Source organism: Saimiri boliviensis, chromosome 12 (genome assembly GCF_048565385.1).
Source record: "Saimiri boliviensis isolate mSaiBol1 chromosome 12, mSaiBol1.pri, whole genome shotgun sequence".
NCBI classification, from domain to species: Eukaryota; Metazoa; Chordata; class Mammalia; order Primates; family Cebidae; genus Saimiri; species Saimiri boliviensis.
Genome location: NC_133460.1, coordinates 8925490 through 8945234, shown reverse-complemented (window position 1 = coordinate 8945234; position 19745 = coordinate 8925490). Strand labels below are relative to the sequence as shown.

The 19745-nt window shown below is 50.1% G+C and overlaps 2 protein-coding genes across 11 annotated transcripts in view; both read left to right on the top strand.

Moving 5' to 3' along the window:
• Positions 1–7855, top strand: part of FLYWCH2 (FLYWCH family member 2) — a 32544-nt gene extending 24689 nt beyond the window's left edge. For 4 of the 6 annotated variants that reach the window (XM_010339094.3, XM_074381718.1, XM_074381719.1 and 1 more), the window contains 2 exons: positions 649–775; positions 1964–7855. In XM_010339094.3, the coding sequence (XP_010337396.1) occupies positions 649–749 (101 nt within the window). In that variant the 3' untranslated portion in view covers positions 750–775; positions 1964–7855. Of the gene's footprint in view, positions 1–648; positions 776–881; positions 977–1963 lie in introns of those variants that run through there. The other 2 variants (XM_074381715.1, XM_010339093.3) reach the window with 2 other exon arrangements.
• A 469-nt stretch (positions 7856–8324) lies between these two features.
• Positions 8325–19745, top strand: part of FLYWCH1 (FLYWCH-type zinc finger 1) — a 45907-nt gene continuing 34486 nt past the window's right edge. For 2 of the 5 annotated variants that reach the window (XM_074381710.1, XM_074381712.1), the window contains exons 1-2: positions 8326–8548; positions 10747–10861. The gene's annotated coding sequence lies outside the window, so the exon portion shown is untranslated. Of the gene's footprint in view, positions 8549–8594; positions 9188–10746; positions 10862–19745 lie in introns of those variants that run through there. The other 3 variants (XM_074381714.1, XM_074381713.1, XM_074381711.1) reach the window with 3 other exon arrangements.

Sequence of the window (19745 nt, the reverse complement as noted above, 5' to 3'; positions counted from 1 at the left end):
ACCACCCTGAGGCCACCAGGAGGTCCCTGTAGAGGGCAGAGGGGGTTGGAGTCTGGCTCAGGGTCTGTTCCCTCTGAGTTCTATGAAATAAGGCCATCTCACAGTCCTCACCCCTTTGAGACTGCTGCTTACTGCTGGGATCCATCCAGGCCAGGGGCCATGGTGCTTTTGTGAGAATTGGAGCACAGCCACCTTCTCCAGATGAAAGTCAGAGTAAGGCTTCCGCAGACAGGCACACTCAGGCATCTACCACCTCCTCCCTGCCAACCCCTCCATCCCGCCATCCCTACCCCAGGTCCGGCAGAGGCGATGGCTGTGGCTTCCAAGTGCTCAGCCCATACTTGGCCTCAAGTTTTCTAGAAATGATTTTAGCAGCCAGGCCACAGGCTCTTCCCTGTTCACAGGGCTTCTGAGACCCAGCTGGTGAATTTTTGCTTTCAACATTTTGTAATTTTTCTTTTGTGGCCCTGGGCTGGTGGCCTTGGAAGCAGTGTCCCTGAGTGGCAGTCACTTTTCAGTTAGGCAGAGGCTTCTGGCTCTGGAATATCTGCTGGCTGGGGTGACAGCAAGGCCCAGTAGACTCCTAACAGTGAGCTCAGCTCTCCCTTCTCCTTTGACACCAGTTTGATCCACCTGCTTCTCTTGCAGGCGCAGGTGGAAAAGAAGACAGTGGATTAGCAGCGGGGCCTCCTGAGGCTGCCGGAGAGAACTCTGTCCTCTGCCCCGTGGTGCCAGGCACATCCTCGTAACCTTGACAACAGGTGCATCCTCCCAGGTCAGCAACTGGGCTACAGGCTCTTCTCTGTACATAGGGCTTCTGGGGCCCAGCTGGTGTATTTTTGCTTTCAACATTGTGTAATTTTTCTTTCTTTTTTTTTTAGATCAAGTATAAATTACTTTTGTAAGCAGAAAAGTAATTTCAAACAAGAATAAAAGAAGCTGTTTGCTAGACCCCATCTTAGGCATATTGTAAACATTCCAAAGTTCTGGGTCCTTTGAGGCTCAGCTCAGATGCCACCACCTCTGGATCTCCCCACCCCAGTCTTAACCGGGCCTTCCCAAAGTGTCCCTTAGTTACTGACCCAAGTCTCGATTCCTCCATGAAGCCTCTCAGACTGAGAGCTAAGGGAGCTCAGCCTTGCTAAGAATGGTAGTTCCAAGATTCTGCTGAGGGAGAGGTGGGCCTGCAACTCATGGGTGGGTTCAGGGAGGAACCTGACAAAAGTGCATGTGGCCTGCCTGTCATGTTCTTTCCAGAGGAAGTGGGGGTGAGGGAACCTGAGTCCCTGCCCCAGACCCCTGGATGCCACCCCTGCAGGAGGGGAGATGAAGAAAGCACAGCTACCTTACATGAGCTGACAAGTCAGCGAGCCTCCAAGAGGCTTCCCATACAGTCCTCATTCTTTGAAAACTGCCTCCGAGCTCAAGGAAACGTTATGGTTTTGTTTGTTTTGAGGTGGAATTTTACTCTTGTGACCCAGGCTGGAGTGCAGTGGTGCAATCTGGACTCTGCAACTACCCAACCACCACCTCCTGGGTTCAAGCGATTCTCCTGCCTCAGCCTCCCAAATATCTGGGATTACAGGCACACGCCACCACACCCCACTAATTTTTGTATTTGTGGTCTTTCTTTCTTTTTTTTTAAGACGGAGTTTCACTCTTGTCGCCCAGGCTGGAGTGCAGTGGTATGATCTTGGCTCACTGCAACCTCCACCTCCAGGGTTCAAGTGATTCTCCTGTCTCAGCCTCCTAAGTAGCTGGGATTATAGGTGCCTGCCACCATGCCTGCCTAATTTTTGTATTTTTAGTGGAGACGGGTTTTCATCATGTTGACCAGGCTGGTCTGGAACTCCTGACCTCAAGTGATCTGCCCACTTCGGCCTCCCAAAGTGCTGGGATTACAGGTGTGAGCCACCGAGCCACACGTTTTTTCATAATGTATTACAAATGTCTTCCCTCACAGCATCGTTTCTGCTGCTTGATGCCCACTGCAGGGATGAGTGAAAGCACCAGCTCCAATGGCCAGACACATCCCCGTTGCTTCCAGGTTGTAAGCAATCCTGAAATAGCCCTGTATGTTCCTAGGACATAGTTCTAGCAGTGAGATTGCCACACTGGAAGGATGCAAGCTACGTTCAAACCACGGCCTGCGAATGCCGACTCTCCAGCATTTGTCCACACCCAGTTTTATCGTTAAGAAGAAAACAGTAATAACGCATCATTCGCTTGGCACTTGCGTGCACAGACTCTTCGCTTTTCATCTCGAGGTCTCATTTTCCTTGGACAGCACCAAGCGCTCTGCAGGGCCTCATCCGGGTTTAGGGCCGGAAACTGGAGACTATGTTCCTGGCGGCCGGGAGATGGCGCGCGCGGACTCAGCGGCCGCCCAGCAGTCTCCCCAGGACTCAGGCAGGGTGCGCAACCTGGAGTGCGGTTCCGCCCCGCAGCCTCCGTCCCGCTCCGCCCACCCGCCTGACGCCCACCTGGGCTCCTTAAGGCCCACCTGGGCTAAGTTGCTTTCTGCAGGGGTGGGAGGTGGGTGACTGGGCCGGGTGGAGAGGGCCAGTGTGTTGACCCTACAGGTGGCAGCCGTGGGGAATTGCAATGGGGTTTGCTCTGTCGCCCACGGCGCAAGCCGCAGCCCCTTCTCCAGCCTCGCCTCCCTAGCTAGACAGGCGCCCGCCTCAGGCGCACGGCCTCTCCGTTTTTACCGCATTCACTGCTGCTTGGTCTCCCTACTCCGCTCCTTAACATAAACCCGAACCAATGGGCGAGTGCTGAACCCCAACAAACGAGGGCTGAACCAGTGGGTGGGGCGGGGCCAAAGGGCAGGTACTGAGCCACTGGAAGGGGGCGGAACCAATGGGTGAGGGATGGGCTGGGGCTGGGCAGTGGGCGGGGCGGCGCCAATGGAAGGGGGCCAGGCCAATGGGCGAGGCTGGTCAATAGGCGGAGCCAATGAAAGAGGGCGGAATCAATGGGCGAGGGCTGGACCAATGGAAAAAGGCTTTTAGCTTGTGGACTGCTCAGGGGATCAACGGGAGTATTTCCTTTGTCCAACTTCTTTTTTCTGTTTGTTTTTTTTGAGACGGAGTTTCGCTCTTGTTACCCAGGCTGGAGTGCAATGGCGCGATCTCGGCTCACCGCAACCTCCGCCTCCTGGGTTCAGGCAATTCTGCCTCAGCCTCCTGAGTAGCTGGGATTACAGGCACGCGCCACCATGCCCAGCTAATTTTTTCTATTTTTAGTAGAGACGGGGTTTTACCATGTTGACCAGGATGGTCTCGATCACTTGACCTTGTGATCCACCCGCCTCGGCCTCCCAAAGTGCTGGGATTACAGGCTTGAGCCACTGCGCCCGGCCCTTTGTCCAACTTTTGCGTTGACATGACTTGGTACCTACAGAAAAGCTGCAAGAATCCCCAAAAGAGGCTGACTGGGTGGCTCACGTCTGTAATCCCAGTGCTTTGGAAGACCAAGGCGAGAGGATCGCTTGAGCACATGAGACTAGTCTGGGCAAAATAGAGAGGCCATGTCTCTATTAAAAATAAAAATTACAGGTGCGTGGTGTTGCGCACCTGTAATCCCAGCTACTCGGGAGCCTGGGGCGGAAGAATCGCTTGAACCCCTAGGCAGAGTTTGCAGTGAGCCGAGATCTTAGCACTGCACTCCCCCCCCCCCCCCCGGGTGACAGCGAGATTCTGTCTCAATAATAATAGTGATAATAATAAACAGTTTGGGCGCTGTGGCTCACGCCTGTAACCCCAACACTTTGGGAGGCCAAGGCAGGTGGATCACGAGGTCAGGAGTTCAAGACTAGCCTGGCCAATATGATGAAACTCCGTCTCTACTAAAAAATACAAAAATTAGCCAGGCGTGGTGGCAGACACCTGTAATCCCAGCTACTCGGGAGGCTGAAGCAAGACAATCGCTTGAATCTGGGGGATGGAGGTTGCAGTGAGCCAAAATGGCGCCACTGCACTCGAGACTAGGCACAGAGCGAGGCCCCATCACAAAAATAATAATAGTAAAAATAATAGATACATCAATGGAATAGAATCAGTAATCTAGAAACAAAGCACATTCATGATCAAGTGGTTGTCAACAGGGTGCCAAAGGTAGGTCGCGGTTGCTCATGCCTGTAATTTCAGCAGTTTGGGAAGCTGAGGTGGGTGAATAACTTGAGCCTAGGAGTTTAAGCCTGGGGAGGATAGGGAAACCCCGTCTCTACAAAAAATACAAAAATTAGCCAGGTACGGTGGTGTGCACCTGTAGTGCCAGCTACTTGGGAGGCTGAGGCAAGAGGATCCCAGGAGTTTCATTGAGGGTGCAGTGAACTGTGATCTCACCATTGCACTCCAACCTCGGTGACAGAGGGAGACTCTCAAAAACAAAACAAAAACAGCATCTCGGTGGGGCATGGTGGCTCATGCCTGTAATCCCAGCATGTCCACACAGAGAGTTTGATTGAGGGTGCAGTGAACTGTGTGTAGGGCCATAGCCCCGCAGGGTCGTGGAGTGTTCCCTATCTGTGCTGGGGCGCTGGATCGGAGACGTAAAGAGACGAGACACAGAGGACTGGAAAAAATAGCTGGGCTCGGGGGCCACACCACTTACAAGCAGAGGCAGGCGAGGCCCAGAACGTCCAGGAGCATCTGCATTTATTGGGTACAGACAGGGGGAAGGGTAGTGAGTGAGGTCATCTTAAGGACAGTGATAGGGTTGAGACAATCACGTGGGCAATAAACAAGGGGTCCACTCCCATGAAGTCACCTAGGCTAGGAGGTGGGCAGTGTGCAGCAAGGGGTCCACCCCCATTAGGTCGCCGACGCTAGGAGGTGGGTTGTGTGGGTGAAGAGTGCAGTGTGCAATATCTCTTGTCTAGCGGCAGTCTATTTCTAAGGAATTCTGTAGGAGGACACTCTTTTTTTTTTTTTTTTTTTTTTTTTTTTTGAGGTGGAGTTTCGCTCTTGTTACCCAGGCTGGAGTGCAATGGTGCGATCTCGGCTCACCGCAACCTCCGCCTCCTGGGTTCAGGCAATTCTCCTGCCTCAGCCTCCTGAGTAGCTGGGATTACAGGCACGCGCCACCATGCCCAGCTAATTTTTTGTATTTTTAGTAGAGACGGGGTTTCACCATGTTGACCAGGATGGTCTCGATCTCTCGACCTCGTGATCCACCCGCCTCGGCCTCCCAAAGTGCTGGGATTACAGGCTTGAGCCACCGCGCCTGGCTAGGAGGACACTCTTGAGTCAGCATAGTAGCAGAGCTGACCAGGTCTATTGCCACCTGCCGGCAACTTCCAATGATTTCTATAGGAGGGTGCTTTTGACTGATAAAGAGCTCATAAAGTTCACAGTCACCGAGGTGTAATTATACTTTAAGCCGGAGGCTCACGGTATTGCTGGTCTGAGGGCAGCCTTCCACAAGAACTGGACACAAGGTACTACAACTCCTTTTTCAGGATGAGTGGCTCTTGCTCCAAGCCTGCCATACAGTGGGCATCTTTACTATACTGAACGCTGCCGCCTGGGCCATGTTCTTGTCCTGGTGTAACTATTTTTCCTTAAATCTTGCTCTGCAGCATGTCTGCTCTAGACATTCCTCCGACTATAAGCAAGATATGCTTATATATGTATAGCTGTTTATCCCTTAATTCATGCTCTGTACTGTGTCTGCTCTAGGCACTCCTCCAACTATGAACTAAGATATAATTGTGTATATATATATATATGTATGTGTGTGTGTGTGTGTGTGTGTGTGTATGGAAATAACTAGTATGATATTCTTCAGACACTAATTCTATAAACTAATATATGATTGTATATAAAGGATCATATGAAAGAAATAACTGAGTAATAACACTGAGATATTCTTCAGGCACTAATTGTGCCAGGATCTGCTTAGCTCTCCTTCCTCAGTGCCCAGATGGAGGGTTACCCATACTGTGGACCCAGGAGTTTGATTGAGGGTGCAGTGAACTGTCATCTCACCACTGCACTCCAACCTGGGTGACAGAGGGGTACTCTGTCTCAAAAATAAAACAAACAAAAATAGCATTTCAGTGGGGCATGGTGGCTCATGCCTTTAATCCTAGCATGTCAACAAAGAGAGTTATATGTAAATGTTTATAGCACTATTATTCACAGTAGCCAAAAAGTGAAAATAACCCATATCTGCCAACAAAGGGATACACAAATTGTTATATAACCATACCTGAGGACATTATTTGGCCATAAAGAGCAATTAGGCTGGGCGAGGTGGCTCACACCTGTAATCCCAGCACTTTGGGAGGCCAAGGCAGACTAAATCAGCTGAGCTCAGGAGTTTGAGACCAAACTGGTCCGAATGCAGAAACCCAGTCTCTACTAAAAATACAAAAATTAGCAAGATGTGGTGGCAGGTACCTGTAATCCCAGCTACTTGGGAGGCTGAGGCAGAAGAATCTCTTGAAACTGGGAGGTGGAGGTTGAAGTCAGCTGAGATCATGCCACTGCACTCCAGCCTGTGTGACAGAGCAAGACTCTGTCTCAAAAGTAAGTTCTGCTACATGCTACAACATGGATGAACTTTTTTTTTTTTTTTTTTTGAGACGTGGTCTTGCTCTGTCACCTAGGCTGGCATGCAGTGGCATGAGTGTAGCTCACTGCAGCCTCTAACTCCCAGGCTCAACTGATTCTTCCACCTTAGCCTCCTGAGTATTTGAGACTACAGCACATCACTATACCCAGGTAATTTTTTTTTTTTTTTTTTTTTTTGAGATGGAGTTTCGCTCTTGTCGCCCAGGCTGGAGTGCACTGGTGGTGTAATCTCAGCTCACTGCAACCTCTGCTTCCTGGGTTCAAGTAATTCTCCTGCCTCAGCTTCCAGACTAGCTGGGATTACAGTTGCCCCAAACCACACCCAGCTACTCAGGAGGCTGAGACCGGAGAATCGCTTGAACCCAGGAGGTGAAGGTTGCAGTGAGCCAGGATCACACCACTGCATTCCAGCCTGGGCAACAAAAGTGAAGCCTCCATCTCAAAAAGAAAAAAAAAATTTGCAATATTTTCCCAAAGAAATTTAGTGAGAAGAGTGACATAGTTTTACATTTTTGCAAATATCTTTATTGCTGGCTTAACCGAAGACTACTGGCTCTCACACCTGCTTCTCTATTCAACGTGTTACATCACAAGTCATGCAGCCTTTGTAATACTGTGCAACATTTCTGTTTTTGTTTGTTTGTTTGTTTGTTTGTTTTTGAGGCGGAGTTTCACTCTTGTTACTCAGGCTGGAGTGCAATGGCGCGATCTCGGCTCACCGCAACCTCCGCCTCCTGGGTTCAGGCAATTCTCCTGCCTCAGCCTCCTGACTAGCTGGGATTACAGGCACGCGCCACCATGCCCAGCTAATTTTTTGTATTTTTAGTAGAGACGGGGTTTCACTATGTTGACCAGGATGTTCTCGCTATCTTGACCTTGTGATCCACCCGCCTCGGCCTCCCAAAGTGCTGGGATTACAGGCGACATTTTTTTTTTTTTTTTTTTGAGACAGTCTCGTGCTGTCTCTGCCGTCCAGGCTGGAGTGCAGTGGCTCCATCTCAGCTCACTGGAACCTCCACCTCCCAGGTTCAAACGATTCTCCTCTAGAGTAGCTGGGATTACAAGTGCCCGCCACCAAGCCCGACTAATTTTTGTATTTTTAGTAGAGACGGGGTTTCTCCATGTTAGTCAGGCTGGTCTCGAATTCCTGACCTCAGGTGATCCGACTGCCTCAGCCTCCCAAAGTGCTGCAATTACAGCCACCGCGCCCAGCCCTAGTATTTTTTGTTGTTGTTGGCTTTCCACTGTAATAAAGAGTTGCCTTTTCTCCTCCATTTACGTATTTCCTTCAGTTTCGACTCATGGGCTCGTATCTTAGTCAAGATTATAACCCGAGGCTATCGTTTATTTGAACCTCACACTGGACCCGCTCTGGGGTAGGGTCGCTGGAGGAGTCTGAGAATCGCTCTCCCACGGGCTCAGGAAACTGGTAGGCCCAAGGGTGCCTGTCAGCAAACGGTCCCGCTTTCTGTAGGCGAACTCAGATTCTAGGGACTGTCCTGGGGTCTCAATTAAGCGCTCCCTACTCCAGTCCCTTTACCCCAAGAGCGCCCCGCCCAGCACCCCCGTCCTAGCTCCGCCCACTGGACGCCGTCGTCCAATCCCAGGATGTTCCCACTCCTTTGGGCGTTACCATCCCCGCCCCCATGCGCTGATAGGCCAGGCCTCCGGCTCGGCGCCGCTCAGGGAAGACCCGGAGAAGCGGATTTTCCTAAGGAATGGGCCTAGTGGTCCTGCTGCGCATGCTCAAAAAGAGCCCGCCCGGGCGGTCCGCGGCTCCCCGGCGGGGTCGCGCGCGCGGGCACGAGGCTCGCTGCCGAGGGGCAGGTCCTGGCTGGGAGCGGGAGCTCGGGTCGCGGTGGCGGCGGCGGCCTGGGCAGCGAGGTCGACGCCCGCTGCTGCAGCGGCAGAGGCTGAGGGACCCGCCGTGGCGCTGTCGCCTGAGAGTGAGGGCCCCGCTGCCGTTGGTAAGGACGGGCCCCAGCGGGCAGGGAGGGTCCCGTGTCCCCAGCGTGGACGCGCCCCCGGCCCAGCTTTCCGGGAGTCTCCAGGGCAGCGGATGCTGAGGGCGTGGGGCGGTCCGCGTCTCTGCGCTCAGGCCGCCTCCAGGGGTGTCTCCCTCGATTCCCTCCTTGCTCCTGTCCCCTCCTTCCCCACCCACCTGCCCTTGGACTGAGTTCGACACCCCCATATCGGGGAGCCCCGCACTCGCCCGCCAGCCCCTGACAGTGTACTCTCCGCCCAGCGCTGCCTTCCTGGACCCGCAGCTCCAGCCCAGCAGCCCAGTCCTACGGTTGCAGCTCGGGCGGTCCCAGTGACCTTGCACTTTTGCGCGTCTGGACGCCTCCCCCCCCCCCACCCCGCTTCTGACCCTACGGATCTCCGGTAACGGCTTTGAACTTTGTTGATCCAGCCGACACTGAGAAATGTCTTTCACAGGTGTACTCTGCGCCTGTGGGTCTGGATGATTGAAGCACGAGTTTAAAGGGAGACGCTTGTCCAAGCTCACATGACGCAGCTGGATCTGTTCGGATTTAATTCCGTTCCATTCTCTTCCATCCCGTTCCAAAAGGCCGCTGCTAACCCACTGAGCCTGCACAAAACGGGTCTGACGTAGTTGAAACGCTCGCTCTAAACCTTGCTGTTGTTCCCTTTATTGCTTGTACTGGGAGGAAGCTAAACTCCCATAGTCAGATAATTATGTGCAAACTTCCAATTCCAAAGGAGCGGTATATTTTTATTTTAATATTTCTGCTCTCTAGGGCCAATTTGATTTCCAGGGCTTGATCTAGATTTTCTTGTGTAATTTGATCATGTTTATCTCGTTCCTCTCCCAAATGCTACTGGTGGGACGTGTGGAAGGAAGGAGCCTGAGGCTGGGGCCAAATTGGGGAGCGTTTATGACGCCCAGCTGATGATGGAGCAAGGCTGGAGATGGAAATGATTTAATTGGGGAGAGATGTGCTGACAGTTAAGCTTTAAGAAGAGTGGCCTGTCAGTACCCGATATGGAGATTGGAGTGGCTGCTTGCCAAAACCGGCAAGATCATTCAGAGGTTTTGGCTTGGGCTTAAGAGGAGGCGGTGGGAATGGAAAGAAGAGGGTGTGATCAGGCATAGAGAGTGAGATTTGGGGACACATTAGGCTATGGGAAGGGGTAAACTTAGCTAAGATTCTGGTGGAGGGTGATTGGGGAATATGGGGCTGGGGGTCTCACTGGCTGAGCTCTCCCTTTCTTTGCCCTCTGATTTCTAAGTTGCTTTGGAGCTGTGGTTCTCTGGCCATTTTGCACCCCAGGGGACATTCTGCAATGTTGGTGGTCACAGTGTGGGGCAGGGGCATGACGCTGGCATCTGGCAGGTAAAGGCCAGGGAGGCTGCTAAGCAAGCCGAACAGGACAGCGCCCCCAGCAGAATCATCTGGTCCAAAATGGCTCTGAGATTGTGAAGCTCTGTTCTGGAGTAAATTCTAATCATCTGGGTGTTTGCCACCTTCAGCCTCAAGGAGGACTGTCTGTGTGCACGTGCTGAGCATGTGATGTCACCATGGGGGTTCATGCTGGAGGCAAGTGCACCTCCATTCCTCACGGCTCAGTTGCGGATAGGTTGTGTAGAAAGGTGAGTCTAATTACATTGCGCAGGCTGGTCTTGAACTCCTGGGCTCAAACTGTCCTCTCACCTGAGCCTCCTGAAGGGCTGAGAGCTGCTGAGAGCGAGCCAGCATGCTGCCGGCCTATTTAGAAGCTTTTCAGAAGTCTCGCTCTGTCGCCAGGCTGGAGTGTGGTGGCATGATCTTGGCTCACTGCAACCTCCACGTCCTGGGTTCAAGCGATTCTCCTGCCTCAGCCTCCTGAGTAGCTGGGACTACAGGCGTGCATCACCACACCCAGCTAATTTTTGTATTTTTAGTAGAGACAGATAAGGTCTCAATCTCTTGACCTCCATGATCCACCCGCCTCGGCCTCCCAAAGGGCTGAGACTACAGGTGTGAGCCACCGCACCTGGCCCATTGACTTTTAAAACAGCAGGGCCTTCCCTCCTCCCCCTCCGATCACTCAGGACCCCCACTGCACCTGCACAACGAACAGCTTGTTTTGTGTAATGATCGACAGTTTATGGAATAATTTCACTTGCAGTATTTCATTTGCCATTTTTCTTTCTTTACAGGTGAAACCTTCCCAGAGAGGTTGCCAGATTTTCCCCCTGGGTCTCCTGCCCAGCAAACCAGCGCCATGACCCAGGTGTGGGCGATGATGGTGGCGGCTCTCACTCAGGTGTGAAGGTAACTGCTGTTCCACTATCAGAGCCTCCTGGATTTCAAGCGTTACTGATTAGAGTTTGGACCCTTTGGTGTCTGAGAGAAACCTGGCAGTTCCTAAGGTGTGAGCCCTTAGGTCTACAGTGAGCCCTTGTGGCCACCAGCAGGACCGCAGTGTCCCAGCTGGCCATCCAGTATTGCACCCGAATTGCTCCACACCCTCAATTCTGGGAGAAGGGGGGAGAGGGTAAGAGAGTGATCACCATAAACTGAGACGCTTGAGCTTTCCATGTACATCTGCCGGCCTTGGCTCCGTTCACTTAAAAAATCCATCATGAATGAAGACTGAACATTACAAAAGAAACACATTAGGGCCCCTGTGTTTACCACAAAACAATGGGTATGCACTGTCAAAACAACCAAAACTCTTAAACTCGAGTAACAAAAGTGTCATAAGATAAAATATGCTCACTTTTATAACATGCACTGTCAATATTTTTATATTTGTTTTTATTTGTATTTTTTGAGACAGAGTCTCATTCTGTTGCCTAGGTTGGAGTACAGTGGTGCCATCTTGGCTCACTGCAACCTCCACCTCCCAGGTAGGTTCAGTCAATTCTGTCTCAGCCTCCTGAGTAAGTGGGATTACAGGCATATGCCACCATGCCCGGCTAATTTATTTATTCTTTTTTGTAAGAATTATAGGCAAACTATAGGCAAACTATTTTAAAATGCTGCTTTTGTTTTGAGACGGAGTCTCCTTCTGTCACCCAGGCTGGGGTGCAGTGGTACAACCTCAGCTCACTGCAACCCCTGCCTCCTGGGTTCAAGCGATTCTCCTGCCTCAGCCTCCTGAGTAGCTAGGATTACAGATGCGCACCACCACGCCCAGTTAACTTTAGTATTTTTAGTGGAGATGGGGTTTCACTATGTTAGACAGGCTGGTCTCAAACTTCTGACCTTGTGATCTGCCCACATTGCCTCCCAAAGTGCTGGGATTACAGGTATGAGCCACCATGCCCAGCTGCAGATTGATGTTTTCTGTGTAATTTTAAGAATTGCTGACTGGAACCTAATGATTTTAGGACCAATGACTAAGCAGTTTGAAAAATAGTGCCTTAGACCAAAACAAAGGAAATAAAACTCTTATACTTCTATAAAACAAATGCACGTTAAAGATTTTACTTATCCTTAGAAGGGCAGTAAGATGTTACAACTGGTTTGCAAGCAAATCCAAAGAAGGCCAGGCACGGTGGCTCACACCTGTAATCCCAGCACTTTGGGAGGCTGAGGCAGGTGGATCACTTGAGCTCAGGAGTTTGAGACCAGCCTGGCCAACGTGGAGAAACTTTATTTCTACTAAACATATAAAAATTAGCTGGGCGTGGTGGCACACGCCTGTAATCCCAGCTACTTGGGAGGCAGAGGCAAGAGAATGGCTTGAGCCTGGGAGCTGGAGGTTGCAGTGAGCGGAGATCATGCCATTGCACTCCCGCCTGGGAGACAGATGGAGACTCTGTCTTGGGGGAAAAAAAGAAGAATCTAAAGAAGATTCTGGAAGACTATAGATCAGGAATATTGAAATGAATGTGCAGATGGAGGCAAAACTGGCCTCTTCCACAGTGGGGGAATTTATTTACATGTCTGTATTGACGATCTCTTTTTTTTGTTTGTTTGTTTTTTGTTTTGAGACGGAGTTTTGCTCTTGTTACCCAGGCTGGGGTGCAATGGCGTGATCTCGGCTCACCGCAACCTCCGCCTCCCGGGTTCAAGCAATTCTCCTGCCTCAGCCTCCAGAGTAGCTGGGATTACAGGCACATGCCACCATGCCCAGCTAATTTTTTTTGTATTTTTAGTAGAGACGGGGTTTCACCATGTTGGCCAGGATGGTCTCGATCTCTTGACCTTGTGATCCACCCGCCTCGGCCTCCCAAAGTGCTGGGATTACAGGCTTGAGCCACCGCGCCTGGCTGTATTGAGGATCTCTTGATCCTGGGAGTTTCAGGCTGTAGTGAGACATGATTGCACCACTGCAATCCAGCCTGGGCAACAGAGCCTGACCCTGCCTGCTGTATGCTAGATTGCTTTGCATGTTTCTCAGCTGCGCACAATGTAAAGAGTTGTACAACTAGCTCAAAGGCAATGGAAGAGGAGAATAAGATAATCTGGAAGGATGTGTTCTAAACAATGTGTGATTTTCCATTGAAGCATGCATTTTTCGTTCGATCTCATAATCAAGGAAACTTTGGGATCTTGCTGTGTGGCCCAGGCTGCAGTGCAGTGGCTTGATCTGGGCTCATGGCAGCCTTGGCCTCCCAGGTTCAAGTGATTCTCCTGCCTCAGCCACCCCAGTAGCTGGGACTACAGGCATGCACCACCACGCCCGACTAACTTTTGTATTTTTAGTAGAGACAGGGTTTTGCCATGTTGGCCAGACTGGTCTCGAACTCCTGGCCTCCAGTGATCCACCTGCCTCAGCCTCACAAAGTGCTGAGATTACAGGCATAAGCCACTGCACTTGGCTTTTTTTTTTTTTTGGGAGATGGAGTAAATTCTTGTTGCCCAGGCTGGAGTGCAGTGGTGTGATCTCGGCTCACTGCAACCTCCGCCTCCCAGGTTCAAGTTAATTTCTTGCCTCAAATTCTTGATTAAATTCTTGAGTTATTCTCTTGCCTCAAATTTTCCAGAGCAGCTGGGATTACAGGCACTCACCACCATGCCCAGCTATTTTTGTGTTTTTAGTAGAGATGGGTTTCTCCATGTTGGCCAGGCTGGTCTCAAATGCCTGACCTCAGGTGATCGACCCACCTCAGTCTCCCAAAGTGCTGGGATTACAGATGTGAGCCTCCAAGCCTGGGCTTTAATGATTTTCTGTAACACCTTAATGAGGAAACCTGTGAAATGATGTAGATAAAATCCTTGAGGTGTTGTAGTGCCCAGCACAAAGCACACCTCAGGTGGTTCTGGGGTTGTCACCAGCTGCAGTCTTCTGTTTCTCAAGGGCATCTGTTCTAATGTTTCTCAGAGTCTACTTTATAGTCTGTCAATATCAGGAGCATTTGTTAAAATTCTAGATTTTTGTCTCTCCCTCTTCTTTGGCCTCCTCCTCCCCCTGATCCTCTATCCTCCCGCCACAAAATCTTTCCCCCCCCCCCCCTGAAATGGAGTTTTGCACTGTTGCCCAGGCTGGAGTGCAATGGCTCAATCTTGGCTCACCGCAACCTCCGCCTCCGGGGTTCTTCAATCATTCTCCTTGCCTCAGACTCCAAAGGCAAGTTGGGATGACAGGTCCCTACCACCATGCCCAGCTAATTTGTGTAGTTTTTAGTAGAGATGGGGTTTCACCCCGTTGGACAGGCTGCTCTTAAACACCTGACCTCAGGTGATCCACCCACTTTGGCCTTGCCAAATGCTGGGATTACAGGCCTCAGCCACCACACCTGGCCTTGGATTCTTCTTGAATCCCTCTCTAGAACCTCAGCTAGAATTTTAAGTGTAAAATCCAAAAATCTATATTTTTATCAAAAGCCCCAGGTAATTCTTATATAGACTATAATTATACATAGAAATAACTGAAATAAACGCTTCATGGGTCAGGTGCGGTGGCTCACACCTGTAATCCCAGTACTTTAGGAGGCTGAGGTGGGCGGATCACTGGAGGTCAGGAGTTTTGAGATCAGCCTGGCCAACATGGTCAAACCCCATCTCTACTAAAAATACAAAAATTAGCTGGGCTTGGTGGCTCGTGCCTGTAGTCCTAGCTACTCAAGAGGCTGAAGCAGGAGAATTGCTTGAACCTGGGAGGCAGAAGTTGCAGGGAGCTGAGATCATGCCACAGCACTCCAAACTGGGCAACAGAGTGAGACTCCATCTCAAAGAAAAAAGAAGTTGCCGGGCACGGTGGCTCAAGCCTATAATCTCAGCACTTTGGGAGGCCGAGGTGGGCAGATCACGAGGTCAAGAGATCGAGACCATCCTGGTCAACATGGTGAAACCCCATCTATACTAAAAAATACAAAAAATCAGCTGGGCATGGTGGCGCATGCCTGTAATCCCAGCCACTCAGGAGGCTTAGGCAGGAGAATTGCCTGAACCCTGGAGGCAGAGGTTGCGGTGAGCCGAGATCGCGCCATTGCACTCCAGCCTGGGTAACAAGAGTGAAACTCCGTCTCAAAAAACAAAAAGTTTCATGAAAACTATATTTAACACCATACATATACATGCTTTTCTATTTGATTTCTTGATATATAAATCTTTGTTTTTTGAGACAGGGTCTTGCTGTCACGCAGGCTGTATTGTAGTGGCACCATCATGGCTCACTGCAGCCTCAGCCTTCCTGGCTCAAGTAATCCTCCCACCTTGGCCTCCTGAGTAGCTGGACCACAGGCATCTGCCACCACTTCAGAATTTTTGTAGAGACGGGGGTCTTACACTGTTGCTCAGGTTGGTCTCAAACTCATGGCCTCAAGAGATCCTCCTGCCTCAGCCTGCCAAAGTGCTAGGATTACGGGCGTGAGCCATCACACCCAGCCCCCACAATAGGGATTGTAATGTCCAACAAATGCCTATGTTCTACTTGATACTACTCTTCATTCTCCTGCGTAACATTAAATTACCACACAAGGACTTGCAGCCTATCTTGAACGTGTCTGGTGTTTTCCCAATGTAAAAGCGTTCATGCACGTGATACACCATTTTGAGAATAAGAAATTCCAGGAGAAAAATCAATATTCTTACTACTTTTAACATTTTGCTATATCACTTTCTAGTTATTTGTTTTAAGTTATAAACATGTAAAATATAATTCACCAATGAATAACAAATATGACCAGAATAGAAAGGAAATAGGAGGAAAGACCAGTGGATTGAGGGCCAGAAGGCAGTGTCTTATCCAAGCAATGTTTTGGTTTTTTGGGGGAGAAAAAAACTTGTTTAGAAAAGGTGGTCTTTAATGAATTTGTGAATTGGGTTTTGCTTTCTGACTCATATATGTGTATACATTTGTTCATTTATTTTTACTTTTTGTTTCTTGAGATGGGGTCTCTTGATGCTGCCTAGGACGGCTTCAAACTCCAGACTCAGGCCATCTTCCTGCTTCAGCCTCCCGAGTAGCTGAGACTACAGACACGCACCACCATGTCCAGCTCTAATTAATACTTTTTGTAAATATAACGTTTGGAAATCTTTTTTTTTTTTTTTTTTTTTGAGATGGAGTTTCGCTCTTGTTACCCAGGCTGGAGTGCAATGGCGTGATCTCGGCTCACCGCAACCTCCGCCTCCTGGGTTCAGGCAATTCTCCTGCCTCAGCCTCCTGAGTAGCTGGGATTACAGGCACGCGCCACCACGCCCAGCTAGTTTTTTGTATTTTTAGTAGAGACGGGGTTTCACCATGTTGACCAGGTTGGTCTCGATCTCTCGACCTCGTGATCCACCCACCTCGGCCTCCCAAAGTGCTGGGATTACAGGCTTGAGCCACCGCGCCCGGCCCGGAAATCTTCTTGAACTGTTTTTTCCAACATGGAAACATTTCCAAATTCCTGTTTGAAAACATTACCACCCATGTAATTTTACCAAGGAGATAGAAACATTTCAGGAGCAACACCACCATCTTGTGGCCATCTCGAGTATTGCTGCTGAGGATTTAAATTTGCGCCTTCCGGTACCGGTGGTCCTGCATTGTGTAATGGTCTTCCAGAAAGACTCCAGGTGGCCTGGGGTGGGGGCTTCCTACTCAAGAGGGATATGGCAGCAGACATGATTGAACGTAGTGTGTGCGGTGGAAAACAAAGTGTCTTAAAAGCATTAATGCGACAGTGGAAGTAGTTGTGCATTTGAGTGACAAGATTGGGGTGTTTTACTAGTATTATAATCTTAACATTCTGAAATAGTTTCTATATATTTTTAGAATATGATATTAGAACGTGGAAAATGTAGCCAAGCGCGGTGGCTCACGCCTGTAATCCCAGCACTTTGGGAGGCCGAGGCGGGTAGATCACGAGGTCAAGAGATCGAGACCATCCTGGTCAACATGGTGAAACCCCGTCTCTGCTAAAAATACAAAACTTTAGCTGGGCATGGTGGTGCGTGCCTGTAGTCCCAGCTACTCAGGAGGCTGAGGCAGGAGAATTGCCTGCACCCAGGAGGCAGAGGTTGCAGTGAGCCGAGATCGCGCCGTTGCACTCCAGCCTGGGTAACAAGAGGGAAACTCTGTCTCAAGAAAAAAAAAAAAAAAAAGGATTCAAAGGCTGGGAACTTGGATTCAAAGAACTTGGAAAATGTCACAACATAGAATGCATGCCACCCCTCTCCTGTCATGAGTAAACCAAACCCAGGAATGAGAAGCTTCTGCTGTTTAGCAGAGTGCCTGTAATCCTGGCAGTGCGGGAGGTGGGTAGGTAGCTAGAGGTCAGGAGTTTGAGATCAGCCTGGCCAACATGGTGAAACCCCATCTCTACTAAAAATACAAAAAAATTAGCTGGGTGTGGTTGTGGGTGCCTGTCATCCCAGATACGCAGGAGGCTGAGGCCTGAGAATCGCTTGAATCCCCGAGGCAGAGGTTACAGTGAGCCGAGATCACTCCACTGTACTCCAGTCTGGGTGACAGTGAGACTCTTTCTCAAAACAAAAACAAAAAAACTGCTTTTCACAAAAACCCTTGGGACGTGAGTCATTCGGACAGGGATTGTTTTTCAACAACTTTGCTGAGACAGAATTTACATACCATACAACTTCCCCGTCGGAAGTCTACAATTCAGTGCTTTCAATATATTCAGAAAGCTGTGCAAACGTCACCACCATCAGTGTGAGAACATTTTCCTTATCCCAGCAAGGACCCACCCCCTCCGCCGTCATTTCCAACTCCTCGGTCCCTCCCAGCCCTAGACAAGCATCAGTCAGCTTTCTGTCTCCGTAGATTGGCCCATTCTGGACACTTGATGTAAATTTAATCATGTGACTCTTGGTCTTTGTGACTGTCTGCATGTCATGTGTCTCAGAAGTTCATTTCTTTGACTTTGCTGAGTAACATCCCGCCGTTTTAATAGACCACATTTTGTGGTGTGTCGCTTCACGTGGAGAACTCCCTTCCCTGAAGGCCAGGCCCAGGTCGGAGCAGGTGTGTGCGAGGGAGACCCTGACGGTGGGATAACCAAGCTGGATCTACCTGCGCAATGTCCTCAGAGGAGGGTGATGTCTATAGAGCTGCGGGGCAGTCTGCAGATGGCCGAGGTGACAAGGAAGTGGGGCGCTGCTCAAGCAAGGTTGTGGTTGAGGGAAGGAGGAGTTTGTGTCAGATCTCCTGTGTCCTTAAAAAAATGACCTAAGTCCCTCGATAAGCCCAGTGGAAGTAAAACAGCAGAGGTGCCAGAGCTCTGAAGGAGTGTTGCTATGGGGGCTGCTGGAGATGCTGCTTCCCCTCTACCCCCAGGCAGATGAAGGCTGAAGAAGGGGTTTCATGATGTTGGCCAGGCTGATCTTGAATTTGAATTCCTGATCTCAGGTAATCCGCTCAACTCAGCCTCCCAAAGTGCTAGGATTACAAGTCTGAGCCACCACACCTGGCCTGGCTTCTAAAGCCAGAGGAAGGACAGGTGCTCACTCTCCCCGGATGGGACAGATGGTGAGAGGAGCTTACAGAGACATCCAGTCTGTGCTTGGGAGGCTGAAATGGGAAGATTGCTTGAGCCCAGGAGCTCAAGACCAACTGGAAACATGACAAGACGCTGTCTCTACCAAAGGTTTTTTTTGAGACGGAGTTTCGCTCTTGTTACCCAGGCTGGAGTGCAATGGCGATCTCGGCTCACCGCAACCTCCGCCTCCTGGGTTCAAGCAATTCTCCTGCCTCAGCCACCTGAGTAGCTGGGATTACAGGCACACGCCACCATGCCCAGCTAATTTTTTGTATTTTTAGTGGAGACGGGGTTTCACCATGTTGACCAGGATGGTCTCGATCTCTCGACCTCATGATCCACCCGCCTCGGCCTCCCAAAGTGCTGGATTACAGGCTTGAGCCACCGCGCCCGGCCCCTAGCAAAGATTTTTAAAAACATTTAATGAAAGAACAATGCTGAGGGCCATGGTGAAACCCCATCTCTACAAAGAATCCAAAAGTTAGCCAGTTGTGGTAGTGTGCGCCTGTGGTTCCAGCTACTCTGGAGGCTGAAGTGGGAGGATGGCTCGAGCCTGGGAGGAAGAGGCTGCAGCGAGCCGAGATCGCACCACCACACTCCAGTTTGGGCCATAGTGAGATCCTGCCACTAAAATAAAATTAAAAGATCCCATCCTGGCTGGGCATAGTGGCTCACGCCTGTAATCCCAGCACTTTGGGAGGCCAAGGCGGGCAGATAATGAGGTCAGGAGTTCAAGACCAGCCTGGCCAATATGGTGAAACCTGTCTCTACTAAAAAAATATAAAAATTAACCGGGAGTGCTGGTGTGCACCTGTAATCCAGCTACTCAGGAGGCTGAGGCAGGAGAATTGCTTGAACCCGGGAGGCAGAGGTTGCAGTGAGCCGAGATCACACCACTGCACTCCAATCTGGTGACTGAGTGAGACTCTGTCCCCGCCCCACCAAAAAAAACCCCTCCATCCTAAATGGGTAGATTTTGAATCAGATAAAAATAATATGCCTCTAAATCATGGAGGGGTAACTAGTTATTAGGAAATGTACCTTGCATAGAGAACCTCATTCACTGATGTTAGAGAAATGTGTTTTGTGTATAGTTTGTTACAGATGGCATGTGCGTGTGTGTGTGTGTGTGTGTGTGTGTGTGTGTGGTTAAATATACCTGACCTAAAATTTACCATATTGGTCATTTCATATAAATTGGACCATGCAACCCTTGGTCTTTGTGACCAGCTGCTCTCCCTGAGCTCAGTGTTGAAGTCTCCTGGTCATTGGTTTACAGC